We start from the raw sequence: 16,675 nt of genomic DNA, 5'->3' as shown, positions 1-16,675 counted from the left end.
TCCTCTCGCGATCGCCGATCCCTCCCTCTACCTCTCGCACGCTCTTACGCTTGTTTCTTCTCTTTTTTTCTATTTTTACTTTTACCCTCGTTTTCTGACGCATCGTCTCGAAACTGCAACGACATTATATATATAATAGGTATTATCAACTAGCGCTAAAATATATTCGATATAACTTCTGTTTATATATATATAATATATAATAATAATGATAATCGTAATAATAATAATAATCGCAATAATATATGTATGTATATATATAATATATATGTATCATTTGTTTGACTCTCTCTCTTTCTCTCTGTCACACACACACACACACACACACACACACTCTCTCTCTCTCACACGCTCTCGTACTTGTTCTCTGTATACGTGTACCGTGGGTAATTTAATTGCGATAATAAACTATGATTCTTTTCTTTAATATATATAGATGTGTATGTATATATATATTTTTTAAATTTAATATATATATATTATATTAAAATCTATTCGATAGTACAGTCTGCTTTTTAAGCCTCGTAAATTAATCTTCCTCTCTTTCTCTCTTTTTCTCTGACTCTCTATTTCTTTCTTTCTTTCTTTTCTTCTTTCGCGATGATGGGCTTATCTTTGCAACGATGCGTGTCGCGCGAGATATCTATAAGAATAATCAATAATGTTATTGACTGGTGGTCCCCCCCTTTTCGCGAAGGGACGAACGTAAAACGAGACGAGAAAGAATCCCGGCACGACACCCTTGCACAAGAATTCACGCGCTCGCATAAATATAATATATATATTTATAATATATATGCTCTATATCGTAATTTTTCACGACCCCCCCCCCCCTCATTCACCTTCCTACGTCTCTCCCTAACAAGATCCATTAATTTAAAACGCGCCCTAAGCGAACACGTTCGAAACCCATCGGCGAGACTATCGCACCCGCGATGAGAGCGTGAGAATGTTCGTAGAGAAGCGCAACACGCCACCAACCCCTCGATGGGTCTTGCGCTCCCTTCGAGACGCAGACAACAGGCAGTTACAGAGACGGCGCACCGTTTCGCGAGTTCCTAGAAATTCCTTGTTGCGCGCGACATAAAATTTTACACGAGACCAACAAATTATACACGAGAACGCGATAGAATTTGGCGATAAACTTTGAAGACACAACGACACTATAAAATTTCGCAATGTATGTACAATTTAACAAATATCAACAAAATCTAATTCCGCAGCGCGTAATCCAATTTCCGAACGTCATTCGCAGAACATCCTCGGATTTCGTCTGCTTTGCAAGCGGCGCGTGCGGTTCCCGCGCCCGAGTGAATTTCGAGGAAAAAGACGGGATTTTGACAATGAAACTCGAGCGATGATTTGCAGCGCACGTACGCAGACACCGGCCCGGCCGTCCTCGCGCGAATAGAGCGATCCCTCGCGCGACACCTCACCCTTGACTTATGAACACTTTTTACAATTTGAACACTAATTTTGTACGAATATACGGGGACCTGACGTCGTGTATATATATATCTATCTCTTCTTTTTTTTTTGTACCCTCGGTGACTCGCAAAAAGCCCCCTCTCCCCAGTTTCCTCTCGATTGTCCCCACCCTACACGATTGGCAACGATTGAAAGCGCTTTTTAACGATCTTAACTCTAGAAAAGTTCAACAACGTCGAGAAGGCAACGAACGTGAGCGAATTTCTCCTCCCTTTTAAACCGCCTTTAAATTTAAACAACGAGTCTCAAGATCAGCCGCTGCATCTTCGCGATCTATGCTTCTTCTAACAGCGATTTATCCTGATCACGAGCCTTCAGGTGCCGACGAGGAATCCGGAGCGAGCCCGAGAATCGGCCGTGTTCTGCGTGCTATCGTCGCGTGTCGCGGAGTGCTCTCTGTAACTGCTCCGATTGCTACGAAAGGATGTGATAACGTTTGCCACGGATGCGGGATGCTCGACGGCCCGCGTGCCGTGAGACTGAAATTTTGCGACGGTAGAAAAAGGGTGGAAAAGTAAAAAAGATTCTCACAAATCTCGGAAAGACTTACAGAGACTCCAATCGAGACCCATTCTAAAAATTCGATCTCAACTTGTGTGTGTGTGTGTGATTTTGTAAATACATTCTACGGGACGTTTCTAAAAACGCGTCTTGCGAAATTTCAGCGATATGTTTTAAATGTATATGTATATATAATTGCTATGAGCTACCACGTGTATGTGTGTACATATGTAAATCCTTTGGTATACGTAGATTTTGTTTTTGAGAGCGCGGAAGAGAAAATTGCAAAAGGTGAGAACGATAAAATTGCGCCGACATGGCGATCTCCAGTTCTCACACCCTTTTTTTTCGCGCGCTTCTCACGCAGACATCGACTAGGGTGAACCAAAGCTATTATTGTACAAATAGATAAAATCCCTCAGAAACCGCAACACCGACGAGAGGCCCTGCAGGTCCCCCGTCGCAAAAGATAAAAAAAAACAAACAAACAACAAACGGCAATAACAACGATAAATCCGATCTGTCAAAATCAACTCGCTCGAAATCGAGACAATTGCAACGTCCCGGGAGAAAGAAAAAAAAAAACCTTTCGAAAAATTGTCGATCGCGTCGAGAGGACCTGCAGGCATTTTCTCTCCCCGGTGATCCTCTTCCCTCGATAATCCTTCGCGTCTTTCTCACCCTTTAATTAATTGAGTTAGTCTTAGCCTCTCAGTGATTATCAAATGTGAGTGTATTTAATTATTATTTGCTTGCCTCTCTTCCTCCTAAAAAAAATCGATATAAGCTGTCTAGCCGCTGCCTCTTTGCACTTTTTTGTTTTTTTTTTTCGTGAAAATCTACTCAGTTCCCTTGAATCCTTTCGCCGTATATCCCATACACACGCTGGACACACGTTGGACGGGCTCGTGACAACCCATCGTGGAACCAGGCCGTGACCGTCCCCCCTCGCTCCACCCTTGGCGCGAATTTTTTCTCAAGGGCGTTCGGGAATCCTATCGTTTACAGACACTCTTTGGTCCAACAAGGTTTCGAATATTGCGGATAATAATTGACCTGACAGCGCGAGATCCTGCCGTCCCGAGGAATACTGGGTGCCAAATGTCCGACTACGCGGTTTATCTTGAAGAAAAATCTAGGACACTATGACAATTGTAACAAGACCTGTCCTCAAAGTCGTAGGTCTTAATTCTTCGATATTAATTCGATAATAATGAATATTCATATATTTATATGAATTATCAATTATTATATCTATTTAAATCATGAGCGATTCCTTAATTTGTTTTGCCACTTGATAAATTAATTATCTCGGTCATTATGCAGTCGGCTGTGAATTTTTTTTTAGAAACATCGCGCAACACCGCGATGCGCAAATTGCGAGAAAAAGATCTGCCGATTTCCCATTGGCACCGCGTATCCTGGACTTGCGAGACTCGCGGAAGATTTCTCCAGGACGCCACCGTCCTCTCTCGCTTGGGATAAATAATCTACAAGGGTCGCGCGGTAAAAAGCTCTTTGGTCCATCGAAGTTTCGAATATATTGCGGATAATTGACCTGAGTGCGCGAAAATCCACGGCACGGCCCACCCATCCATCCGTCTCCCTTAACGTTCACGAAACAACCCCCCACGCCGTTTCTTTCAGTCAACAAACCCCCTGTCCATGTCACAGGTCCCTTTCGTTCTCCTATGTCTACTGCGCTATCTTTGCTGCCTTTGCCCTAACTGGTATTATAGAACTCTCTATTCGCTTAAAAGTACGCTCGGATCGCGGACCGCGATCTTAGCGGGCACCTCGAATAAACGCGGAGCAAGGGCACCCGATAACGTTGCTCCAACACACTTCAAGATCGTGCTCTAACTTAACAAAACGTATCTCTTCGTGTTTGAGGTAGCGTTCCAATATCGCGAAAAACGTTTCCGTTCAAACGCGATACTCCACTTTCTCCGACGTGTCTCTTCCGCGAAACGAGCGAGAGCCCTTGTTCCAGGTCACATCGCGGCGCTCACTGTCGCTCGCGACGACGATCCGGCCCTTACGACTACAACTCTTTTGTTATCTTCTTTGCAAACGCTAGATACCTCTTGAATAACGAACGAACAACACTGGTCGACCGGGGCCTGTTCAACCCCACCGCGCGTTAAAGTAACAACGAAGATCTCCGTCACTTGTAATAACTGATTAATAGTAGTAGTGATAATAATAATTATTATTATAGTTATTATGTAGCCTCTAGTCGTCTAACGTCTATGCCCAACTAGTGAAAAATTTGTATATAAATCGTCTCGCCCCTCTCACGGAGGGAGGGCGCTCGACGGAGTGTAAGGTGCAAAATATAGTAAGCTACGATCTCGTACTTTTAGTGCTTTTTCTCGCGACTAAGCCTCTAACCGTCATTACCGCACCACCATGCGACCTGTCTCGGTCGATGACAACGTTCTCATCCGATTGTCGTGACAAAACTTGAAATTGTAAAGAGTAAAATAACAGATAAAAACAGTTACATGTACGTAGATTTCTAACTATGTGTAAAAATTACATGGACTCGGTACTCTGACTATTCAAAGCTCGGGGGAGGCTAGGCTTGAGAACTTGGTGAACTCCGGGCGAGCGATGATTTTCAAATAAAAACAGTAAAAGCCACGATATTCGAAGTTACTATTCGCGCGGAATAAGTTTGATAGAAAAACTATTATAGGCGAAAACTTTCACCGAACTAATGACGACGATCCGTTGATAAATGTGATACACGCACACATGCTGTGTATCCCATTCGCACAGCGATAAACACGAAGCGTCGCTCCTAGCTCGCTATCGAGTTTTGTACGTTTTCCTTTAAAATTCCGACCGCAGCGGAATCATTGTTTACGTTACGCGACAGTTCTTGAAATTTGACAATTTTTCGAACTTTACAAGTTTTGAAAGAGCAGAGTTAAGAGAGCATCAGTCAAGCTCCGATACGAGTAACATTCTATTCTTGCGTTATCACCCCGGTTCACCACGTTCTCCACTTAGCATTCCGGATGTTCACGTCGACATCCGGAAGGTGGACTCAGCCGAGCAGGCACAGGACGGTCCGGCATGACGGCGGCGTTAAGTTACTACTAAGGTGCCTTCAGTCTATCCAATGTCAGTACTATCTTGTATTTGGTGTCGTTAAAACCGTCCCTCTGCAGTCTTTCGCGAGATTGCGCGCTTCCCCCGTACCGTCCCTCCGCCCCTTTCGTCGCCGCTCCCCGGGATATGCCAACGCGGCATTGTCCTCCGCGACCCAAACGGCTCAACAACAACATGGCGAACGGTCATTGATACATATATATTGCATTTACTCAGTCTACGTAGTTTCCTTATTACTTATATCGCTCGTACGCGCGCACGTTTCACCCTGGTTCGCCTTCTTTCCGCCCTTCCTCTTCCACTACAAAGATAAGCATCCGATATAAGTCTCCTATAAGTTGAACTCAAGTTCTCTCAATAATTTAACAATTATATAACAAATGATTATATGTAATTGGTGTGTTCTCTCATTATTCTCAATCTCGACTTGCAAGAGCTCAGCTTCTTTTATTGCTAAACATGATTACCTTATGTGGCCTCTTCAGAAGATAACTTCGAGATACTCTATCAAGTATTGAAAACTGTTTTTCCCTCTTTTTTTACCAGGAATAAAAATCCGCGTTTGAAGAACGCGAACGAAGGATGCGTAAAACACGCGCGCGCACCTCATAGAAATGTATCGCCGAGCTACGTCAGCTGGCGTGTTTGATTCTTTCTGCAACGTAATATAGTCAGGCAATAGTAAATATACTCTTTCTTTCTATCTGCGCGTTGATTTGGATTTACACGATGCCTCTCCCCCCCCCCTACTTTGCTACGCGATAACCGGTTTCTCTTTTACAACTGATCACCCGTTGTACGACGCTTGAACCGCGCTGAGACGACGCATCGGTTAGATTTATATAAACTCTTTGTTTATGATGCGATATAAAGCCTCTTCCTACTTCCGTCTCCCGTTTCTTTTTACATCCGCCTCGCCCATTCTCGTCGGGACGAGCGCGATAAAGCTCGTTCGTTTTGTAACTTTAATGCCCGTTGCTTGTTACGCGCGCGCGAATCGTTCCCGCGAAGCTTCCGGCGATCGAGGCTTGATCCTTGGAGAAGTCGGACGTTGCGTAACGCGAAATGCCGAAGCGTGCGCATTGTGGGTCCTCGAAGGCACGGAGATTGATAAAGTTAACTAGGACTAACGCTAGGATCAGGACCAGGGCGAGGACCTGGAACAGGGATAAAATTCAGGGCAGTTCGAGTTACACGTAGCTGCCTACGAGACCTTTTTGCTAAAGGGATACCGTCAATCGACAGTTCGCTAGTACACGTAAGTATCGCATAGAAATTATTTTAATAATTGCTTGACTCGTCGTAATGCATTACTGGACTTGGTCAGACCCGCGCATCGCGGATTACGCAGCGTCGATGCGTCTCGGCGGATCAGCTTCGTTAATCATTTGAGCGATTCATCGCGTGTCTCTAAAGCGGCCCTAAAAGAAAATTCTGCGGCTTGGAAGTAGAAAAGTACTTGCGCGTTTGATATCTGAATATACGACTCTTCTTCCAAGGCATAGATTTGGTATCAAGATATTGAGCTAGTCTCATGCAATATGCACGTCGTGTAACATTAGAACGGCGAATACACGTCCTCCGCGGGATATGTCTACCCTGTAGATTAGAGGCGATTAACGTGCAAATGATTAATTCGCATACCGGAAAAACTGCCATGGCGAACGCTCGCGCGAAAACTAAAGACTGTGTACTCCGGCGACGTTCATAGCTTTGAATCTTGCACACCCACCTGTTCTGCGCGTACCCACCCACTCTGGCCATTTTCGGCATAGCCACTCCGTAAGATCAGCCACTTGCCTACCTATTTGTTTACTCGCTTACTCGCATATATCTATCGTCCATCTCTGCGTCCGCTCGTAGAGGCGCACTGACTTCGTTCGAGGCGTCACTGACCTCTCTCGCGCTTTTTCCGAGCTCTCCTCAACCTCCCATCTCCTCCTCCTCCTCCTCCCTCATCGTTACGTTCTTCGGTTTCGTCTTCTTGGCGAGCGCATCGGGCGAGGGGAACCCGCCTGTATGACGTTCATCCGTCATAGACGCAATCATTTCTTCTTATCATAATTCCTTGGTACCTTTATAATCTACGACACCGTCAATTCTAGAAACCTCATCCTTTTTGTCCGTTAGTCACCGGTATCGAAGCCTCTCGGTAACATAGAAAGTGTTGGTGTCGAACTCTTAAACATCTATTTCGTAATATCCTATCATGGACATGGTACAATATCGTGAACGATATCGTCATTTACAGCATTCCCGGCACCGCGGATTCATGCGCGAGGCCCGAGAAACGCGGTCCGAGGGAGGAGGCGGGATACGAGGGCGCCCAGCCGGCGATGGTCTACCGCGGCTGACCCATACTGCTGCTACTATTGCTGCTGCCACTATTATTGCTGAGACTTGTGTGCGGCTTAAGACTATGTATGATCTTGACGTGGGCGACCATGTTGTCCTTCCTGGTGAATTCTTTGTAGCAGACCGGGCAGGGGTAGTACTTGACGTTAGGCTTGTGCGAGGTGACGTAGTGCCGGCAGAAGTTGCTGATGTGTGTGTACGTGCGATGGCACACGGTGCACCGATAAACGTCGCCCTCCTTGACGCAGAAGTCCCGCACCGAGCCCTCCGTGCGCTCGTTCTCGGCCTTGAACGAGCCCTCGAAGTCGCTCTGACTGATCTCCGCCTCGCCGGCCATCACGCTAAATATGGCACTGCTTATGCTGTCCTTCGACAACGCCTTCGTTTCCATCTCGGTGTCCGAGTGTTGCTGTTGCTGCTGCTGCTGATCGTCGCCCAGCGCGGTGGCGGTCGACGCGGCCTTACCCTGCAGCGTCGACGTGCTGAACTCCTTGCGAAAGCATCGCTCGAAGTTGATGCGGATATGAGTCGGCGGCTCGCCGCTATCGCCACCGCCGCTCGACGTCTCCTCCAATTCTGAAACGAAGAGACCTCGATCCTTTAAATCGCCCTCCACGCCCGCCGCGCGTATAATATATGTCGTGCAAGCATTCGGATGCGCGGTAGGAGTTCGTTTATCAGAAGGCCAATGCTTTAAGCTCTTGCTCGTAACGCAAGCTTGTTTCCAGAACGGTATCACAGACGAATGGATATTCCAGAATTGTGGAATCGTCGGTTTCCCAACGTTATCTCTGCGCGTATACCAGAGATCCTCGATACCGAGGGGGATCTCTTCGTCGGCACCCAGGTCAGTCTCTCTTGACTCTTTACTCTTGGCCGGGGATCGTGCCTCTTCACCCACGTCGTCTCCAACGTCTTACGATCACGGTAAGAGTTACCGTTGCACAAACTCCTCCGCGGACGTTCTGATAAACGGAGTTCTACCGCGCATCTCGTCACTACGTTATCTCTGTGTACGATGTACTTGTATTGGCACAACGTATTTCTCTATATTTGTGGGGGGAAGCAAGAGGAAGGGTAGAGCCAGCAAAAAAGAGTCACCGTGTTCGAATCGGCCGTCTCAGTCAACTTCTGTCCCGCGTTAAAGGATACTTCCACGGCTGCGACACGCCCTCTCCATGTCGTCCCCGCCCCCGCTCGTCTCGTTTATATCCCCCTTTGCAGACAGACACTCTCGCACACTTTCACGCATCCTCTCACGCCGTTCGGTTGCAAAACCGAACGGTTCCCGGCAACGTCAGTCTTTCCCCTCTTTCTCCCGAGCTCTCTCCTAGCTTTTCACGCATTTCCTCTCTCTCCCTCTCTCTCTCTCTCTCCCTTTCTCTCCCACGTATCCTCCGCCACGCATCCACCATGCACACACACGCCACCCTCCCCCTCAGCCCCATTCGCCCGAAGAACACTTCACACGCGCTCGCACACTCGCGAACACACGGTACAAGCCCACAGAAGATCCGCGTATACACGGGATGCGCCGCGCGATACGGTACCCTCCGTTCCGATCGTAGATCCCGATGGGGAGGCTGGGAATTATCGCGGCGATTGTTCCAACGTTCGAGGAAGTTGGCCGAGGATCGCTCCTCGAGTCGACGACCACGTTCGAACGTTCGGATCCCAATCACCCCCTACGGCTTTGCGTAACCCACAGGACGGGAGTAAGAACTTCACCGTAGCGCTGCTCTCCCGAGCTCGGAATCTACGAACGGCAGGAGGGACCCCCTCGGTCGGGTCGCGACCCGCATGTGTACGCGTACCAGGCGATCACGCATATGCGAAACCGATCAAACAGACCGAATAGATTACCAGCGACACATGTACACACTTCAACCAACCAACCCCCTCCCCCCCCCAGTTCCCACCCCAGCCCCCTCGGTCCAGTGCGTCCAGTCAGTCTGCCTGTATCCATCTCTACGGGAAAACGATCCATCGAGATCGAGGACGCTCGAGAGAAAAAAAAAGGCAATTCTTTTCTCCTCCTTGCGTGTTTGCGTTTCAGATTTGACTTTAACTTTTTGGAAAAAAAAATTTCGGTTTCGGAATTTATTACACGTGGATTTACTTCTAACAATCGTTTACCGCCTTCGACTTCCGGCGTCACATCCTTCTACATCTGGCTTTCTCTTACACTCCGGCACTCTTTTTTTTCGGAACGGTTCCGTCTTTTCGTTCTATCTATCTTATGCATCTACGACTTCGACTTCAACTCCATTTTTCTGTTCTACATCGTTTTTTTTTTATTTTTTCTAGCGGCTGGCCTCCCTAGCTCCCTCGCTTCCCCCGCGCAAAGCTTAAAGAAATCTCTCAAGAATGATGGTGACTCAGATAATCTCAACTCACCTGCGCCAAAAGTGAACAAAGCGATCACGGTCACTATTGAAACGAGATCATCTCCGACGACATCTTCGAAGCACTCTCTTTCTCTCTCTCTCTCTCTCTCTCTCGCGCGCGCGCGCACGTAATGCATCTTTTTTATAAATAGGAAAAAAGAAACGTACGTCACACTATTTTCTCTCTCTTCTGATTTCTCTCTTTCTCTGACTCGTCACTCCTCTCTTTATATTTTTACACATTAATCTATCTAGCCTGCTTCTACCTTTATCTTTGCTATTCATCCTTTTCTCATTGTCGTCGTTATCGTCTAAAGCAACGAGAAGAACGCAAGAGAAGACGGAAACGATAAACCTGCCGACAATGTGTCGTCCGTTGTTTAACTCACATTTTCATCATCATCATCATCATTATCATCATCATCATCATCATCGTAATCATCATCGACGCGTTTACGTCTCTCTCCTCTCTCTCTCTCTCTCTTCCTCTTTGCCGTTTGTCTTTTCGCGATTAAAAAAAAAGAGTGAAACTTCTCTATTCTATCTTCCTCGCAACGAACGAGCGTAAAAGAAGTTAACCAGCGTTCAAGGTGTGAAAAATCAGACAACAATAAAAAAAAGTAAGCACCGCTAAAAGCTGGCTCCACCCCCTCCTGTTACCATTGGCCAATGGCAGCGAAGCGTATATATATATATTTTTTTTTTCCATTCGTGCGAAGACAGCCTGGGGAAGGGGGGCGGGGGGTGAACGCGATATGTGGGGGACGTTAGCGGAGAAGTTTCGGGGGTTAGGGCCAGAGGTTCGAGGCATCGAACAGAGCGACAGGTGCGGTGCGGCAGAGAGAAGGCACAGATTGATCATGAAGAGGCAAGACGGGGGAAGGTGGCTGATTCTGTGCTACCGAGAACAGGGCGGGAGGGAGGACAGGAAATGAGGCGCTGCGCATTGGCCGAGCGTGAGAATTACGTATGGGTTATATATATATATATGTAATTAGATGTATCTATATATATATTATATATATATTATGTACGCCCTCGACGAGAACAACGACTCGGCGGCGCGAGTGCAATGGGGTTTCATTAGAGATTAATTAATTTCGCAGACGATCGCACAAAGGGGAATTCCCTTTCCGGGTATTCTTTTTCACGGGGTGTCATGGTAACAACATTCCGAACGCGAATTCTCGATTAACGAGACGGCTTCCCGTTTATCGCTCTCTCTCTCTCTCTCTTTCACACGTTATCTCTCTCTCTCCCTCTCTCTCTTTCTTCCCCATTCTCTCTTCCTATATGAATGTGCGCGTCTTCGTCTGTTTCTTACTACACATCTTTTTGTCTCGATCTTCGTTCTTTCCTCGCGAGATTTGAACACCGCGCGCTCTCGGATTCGGAAAGGGAAATGATTTTTATCTCGCCGGGAAATTGGTTTTCTACCGCCTCTCGTCGCAAATTCTTCCGGACGCTGACTTTTCTCCTCGCGTCGGAACTGTGGACTGTTTTTTTCCTATCTCTTTCTGCTTCCTTTTCGTGTGCGTTTTGTTTCGAAAATGGTCAGAGGTAAACGCGAGATTTTCGTGAGCGCGGCCAACCCTGGTCAGCGCGCCGCGATTAAAAAACGCGCGATCGCGGTTTACGGAGGCGAATCCGCGCGCGCGATTCGAGGGTCGCGAGTCCTGGCTATAGCTCCTAAAAGGAAAAAAAAAAGCGCGGAAGGAGCGCGCCTGCAGGAGTTGCGACAACGACTGGCCGAGCCGCTCGGCAAGGCAGCTCGAGAGAAGTCTGAAAAGTCAAATTCATTAGCAGCACATTAGGATAGAGCGTCGTCCACGGCGGCGGCAAACGACGCGCGCGACCGGATCCGCGCGGGCCACCGCAACGCGAAGTGTGACGCGAAGTCTCGAGACATGGCTGATTGAGATATCGAGAGGCCCGTCGGGCTTTCCGATTCTGAGATTCTCAGACGCCGTCGATCGACCTCGACGAATCGTGCGAGAGAGCCGTAAGAGTCGTTCTCACGTAGAGAGTCTACAGCGTCGTCCATAATGCCGCGCAAGGTTCGCTTGCTTGCTTGCTCCTCGGGACGCGTCCACAAGAAACGAATATAAGCATTCGGACGGCACAAAAGCGAGTTCCTTTTCCCCGTCCTTTGGGTTCGCGCGGAGAAGAATGTTCGGCGACGAGCGCACAGCTCGGCCTGTTATCCAGACTCGATCCGTTAAATTGTTTCGCGGTTATTTGAAAAAAAAAGGGGGGCATTACACTAGTTTCGTAACTTTTACAATTTGGGTCGAGATGATCTAACATTCTTCTCCGTGCCCGCGTTATGGGAATCACATTTCACACCATGCTAAGACATCTGATGGGGCATAGTTTCGATTGGACGCGATTAGACTTTATCATCTTTTTGCATTTGTAAAACTACGCGTTTCACTAGAAAGAAAGAAAAATGAGACCATAGTCAACCCTCGGGCGCGCGTTGCGTTTAGCGTTACATCTTGCGACTTACCTTGTGCAATTTTCAAGAGCTTATCTTTAAAATCAGCAGTTACAGGAATAACAAGAGATAGTTCGTACGCAACAGCGCGCTTGTCCGAGGGTTAAACAATAGATTAACTCCAACGGATCTATGTATATAAATTATATTCTTTTCAAAAATAGCAAGAAATATTCCTAGATTTTAATGGAAATCTATTAATGGACGTTAATCCAAAGATGATTGAAGTGACTGCAAATTTGTCGCGTGTAAAAGAGGTCGAATCTGAAGGAGTTAATATCTCGCTAATTAAGTAAGTACATATTTACGTCTGCGTAATTGATGATATAAATTATGCAACAATAGTTGTGATCGATCATTTAATCAATTACAATTTACAAACGCGCACAGCTCTCCGTTTGGTAAGGCAAGGTACACTATAAAATCATGTAAACCGCGGTGAGATTCACCGTTTCGCGCTGTATCAGGGAGTATTAGCAATGCAAGGCTTCTCTGTATCGAAGTCGAGTAAGCTGAAGGTCTTACCTTGCTTGAAACCCTCACTCCCTTGCCTACTGTGCGGCCGCGCGAATGTCTCATCCGAAGCTAGAATCAACAACGACGAGACGAATCAGCTCCAGTTCACAAATTTAAACTAGACGTTACATCGCACATCGCCGCGTTCCGCTTCATACCTTGCGAAGTGCTGGGCGTCGGTTCTGGTTCTCGTTTGACCCGCGTGACTGGCGTTTCCGGCGTGTCGGTACCGTTCTCCGTAGGCTCGTCTCTCCTCGCCGACGATGATCCCGAGGAGGCCGTGGCGGCGGCGGCGGCGGCGGCAGCGGCGGAATTATTGGCGGCCGACGCAGAGCTGGCGCCGACGTTGTTGTTGGAAGAGGAGGCGTTTCTCACGTTGCCGTTACCGCTGACCTCGCTCTGAAAGTCCAGTCCCATCTTCATCTCCATCATCTCGGGCGAGCCCTGGACTAGATCGGCGCCAGAGCAGGACTGCAGGTCCTGGCCGCCGACTTCGCTGATTGGCGTGTCCGACGAACCGCTCAACTTCCTGGGTCTGCCGCGTTTTCTCTTGGGCGCCGTCAGCGCCGAGCCGAGCAACGGATGGCTGGACATATGGTGGAACCTCTTCTGCGCAGCATGATGATGATGCTGACCGATTTGGTTGATACGATGAAGACTGGGCGGCGGCGGTGCCACCGCGTTCTGATTGCCACCCAGCAACGAGGACGTGATGTTTGGCAAGTCGCACTTGTCCTCGTTCACCTCGGTCAGGCCCTTTATCCTCAAGGACTCGGCGACCCGCAGGAAAGCGGTCAGTCGATCCTGATCGACGCTCACCTCGCCGCGGTACATGAAGTCCAGGAGGCTGCGCATGTCCACATATGGGACATCCTTGAGAATGACTATCGGGTGCTTGTCGGGGTGTCCAACGAACAGGGCCTGTAAGCACAAATTATCAGGTCAGTTTGGAATTTTAATCCTCCTCTTTAGTACAAGTTGCACGTGGTAAATTCTGCATTACAATTATTATTCTAAAAATAGTATTCAATTAATTTTTCTAAGAACTGTGTCAAGATGAATAGAATCCAATTATGGATCCGTCATAAAATCTATGGAATACTGTCCCTTTATTGCGAAATTACAAATAACTGGCGACAGTCGCTATTCAGGTAAAGTTTAGACTTCAATCCGAGTGACTTGTAAGCGGGCGGGAAGTCGGGGCTTACCTGAAAGTAGGGGCTACACGCCGACAGCACCATCTTATGCGCCCTGAGTAGCTGGCCCTCAACGGCCAGCGTGACATCGACGAACGACTCGTCGTGCAACAGCTGGTCGAAGACGGAGAGCAGATTGCTCTGGTGGTTGTTCCAGCGCAGACAAAATCTCTGCGACGCCATCGCTTCGCTTCTCAGATCCGCCAGGTTGCCGTTGATGTCCGCTAACATGGGGGGACCTGGCTGTTCGTCGCCGCTTTGCCGCCGTTGCCACTGCCGCTGCTGCCGCCGCCACTTCGTCCTCGTTCCTTCTTCTGTTTCTCCACACCGCCACCACCTTCTACGACGACGAAGCCGCTCGCTCTTGCTCGTACTGCTGCTCCTTCTACTACTCGCCCTCGTGCTGCTCTGCTCCTCATCGGCCAAGAATTATCGTGTCCGTCTTACTCGTGATCTGTCGCAGAAAGATAGCAACGTGAAAGAGGACGTCCCCTTCTTCGATCTATAACTGTCTTAGATCCTAACCCAGGGTGTCCAGTAAACTCAATGAAAAAAATTCCCTGACTTTTTCAGGTTTTCCAGGAGCCGGAATTAATTTTAATTTTGACCGTTTAGTGTAACTTTTTTCAAGATGCATAATTTGCGTACATCTGCATGGTAAATCAAGTAAATGTTAAATGACGAGGTCCTCGAAATAGTTGTCTCGGGAAACAAAAGTTCGAAATTTAAAAAGGTAAAAATTTAAATTAAAGCAAGTATACCGTCTATGTATAATGCATTGTGTAATAGAAACGAACATATCATTACAGACCATTCAAACCGTTTGTGATATCGTACGTAATCATACATAATGCTCTCGTTTTGCTTAAATGCATTTTGTTTGCAACTTACTAGACAGTAACTTACTTAGATAGTACTGTTCAGTAATTCACCTTTCTTTATAGTTTTGTCTCAGTTGAACGCATTGAAATAAAATAACACGATGATGAAAATATAAATTACCGACCACGCTTATAAATAAATCGATGTTTAGCAAAACAGAAAATTAGTGTACTGAGAGCCAAAGAAAAGTTCATTTTCCCAGATTTCTCTGACCACTGGACACCCTGTGACCGAATCTCAATAAGAACTTTTCTCTACATTAAGCTCGCGTCTTTCAAGTTTCGTGCAATTATATTAATATGCCAACGTTGTTAGTGCGATGTATAGCTATTAAAGGATAATTCTTTATTGTTGGCGAGCGTCAAGACTGATTGTCTTCGAATTGAAGTAAATTAAAGTACTTTCGGCAAGTAAAGAGCGTTGGAGCAGGTGCTCCGAGGTGTTCAGAGTTGCGAGAGCGACTCGAAAGAAAGGATGGGAACACGATGGAGGATGAACGTGGGACGTACGACCCTGGAGGGCGTAGGCAGAAAACGAATAGGCGAGTCACTCGGCTCATGTGTGCCTTTTATGCAATTCTCTCCTCTCACCCCTTCCAATTGCGGTCATCACGTACGTGACATTTTATCTCTGGATGAGAGGTGAGAGACGATCTATTGGAATTAAATGAAGATGAAAGCATTCCTTCCCCCCCCCCACCCCGCGCTTCCGTTAAAGTTTCATTTGCAATTTCTTCGCTCGTAACATTTTTTGCCAAAGCCATTTACGTTTCATTTACGCGATTGATTAGATCGCGTACAACGTTGCCAGACGCCTCTACTCTTGCGGTGATCCTTTCGTGTATTCATTACGATTATATTTTACGGAGATCTTTTAACGGCTGATTTTTTATCCGTTCAATCTCGATATAACCTATTTGTTTAAATAACACTCACGAGAAAGAGAGAGAGAGTTTTCCGATTCTGCACGGTATTTGGCGCGTATTTTTATTTCGACGTGACACATTGGCATCACAGCCGTGCACGTAATACAGCGAGATGAAAATAACGATCAAAAGAGAACAGAGGAGAGCCTCGGTCTCTCCAGTCGGATCGTCGCCATGGAGAGAAGAGGTCGTCGGGTCGGCCGAGGGAATCAATAGCATTTTCTACGCATTCGGATCGATACCGGGAACCCGCTGGTGGCTTTCGCGCGCAAATCACGCTACATGCATGTAGACGGCTGGCATCGCGCGCGGGACGCGGGGACGAATCGACGGGGGGGGGGGAGGAGGAGGACCCTCGGGGATCCGCGAAAAAGCGCGACAGCGGGAGAGAACGAGGAGAGCGCGAGAGTGCACAAGTTTCTAACGTCACCGCGCGGATAAATCGAACGTGAATATTTAATTCAACTCTACTTAGCCCGCGCGGATCGCGGCAACGTCGATTTGCAATTTTAAATTCCTCACCACCACCACCCTCCCCCCTTCTCCCCGCTCAAGAGACTCGCGCTCGTCCACCTGCATCGCGTCGCACGCGTGCTGCACACGCCGCTGCATATGGCGTATGGGATGCAGGATGGTTGCGCGACCTTGCGCGACCTTGTCGGTGACCAGAGCGCGCGCGTACGGTTTTCACGGTGAATGGCAGCCCCGACACCATGGCGAGGCGAGAGCAACGCGCCGAGAGAAAAAAAGAGAGAGAGAGAGAGAGAGAGAGAGAGAGAGAGAGAGAGAGAGAGGAGGGAGGGGAGGG

At 47.6% G+C, this 16,675-nt stretch overlaps 1 protein-coding gene across 6 annotated transcripts in view; it reads right to left on the bottom strand.

The window, feature by feature from the left end:
* Positions 1–16,675, bottom strand: part of LOC105570632 (protein tramtrack, beta isoform) — a 49,494-nt gene that overhangs the window by 13,579 nt on the left and 19,240 nt on the right. For 5 of the 6 annotated variants that reach the window (XM_012027982.1, XM_012027980.1, XM_012027983.1 and 2 more), the window contains exons 2-4: positions 14,073–14,514; positions 13,023–13,785; positions 12,874–12,933 (exon numbers count right to left, since the gene is read on the bottom strand). In XM_012027982.1, coding sequence (XP_011883372.1) covers positions 12,874–12,933; positions 13,023–13,785; positions 14,073–14,291 — 1,042 coding nt within the window. In that variant the 5' untranslated portion in view covers positions 14,292–14,514. Of the gene's footprint in view, positions 1–288; positions 8,041–12,873; positions 12,934–13,022; positions 13,786–14,072; positions 14,515–16,675 lie in introns of those variants that run through there. The other variant, XM_012027985.1, reaches the window with a different exon arrangement.

This window comes from Vollenhovia emeryi, unplaced genomic scaffold, assembly GCF_000949405.1.
Source record: "Vollenhovia emeryi isolate VEMERY1.0 unplaced genomic scaffold, V.emery_V1.0 DF939120.1, whole genome shotgun sequence".
Classification (NCBI taxonomy): Eukaryota; Metazoa; Arthropoda; class Insecta; order Hymenoptera; family Formicidae; genus Vollenhovia; species Vollenhovia emeryi.
The sequence above is the reverse complement of the archived record's forward strand: the minus strand, read 5'-3'. Positions and strand labels throughout refer to the sequence as shown.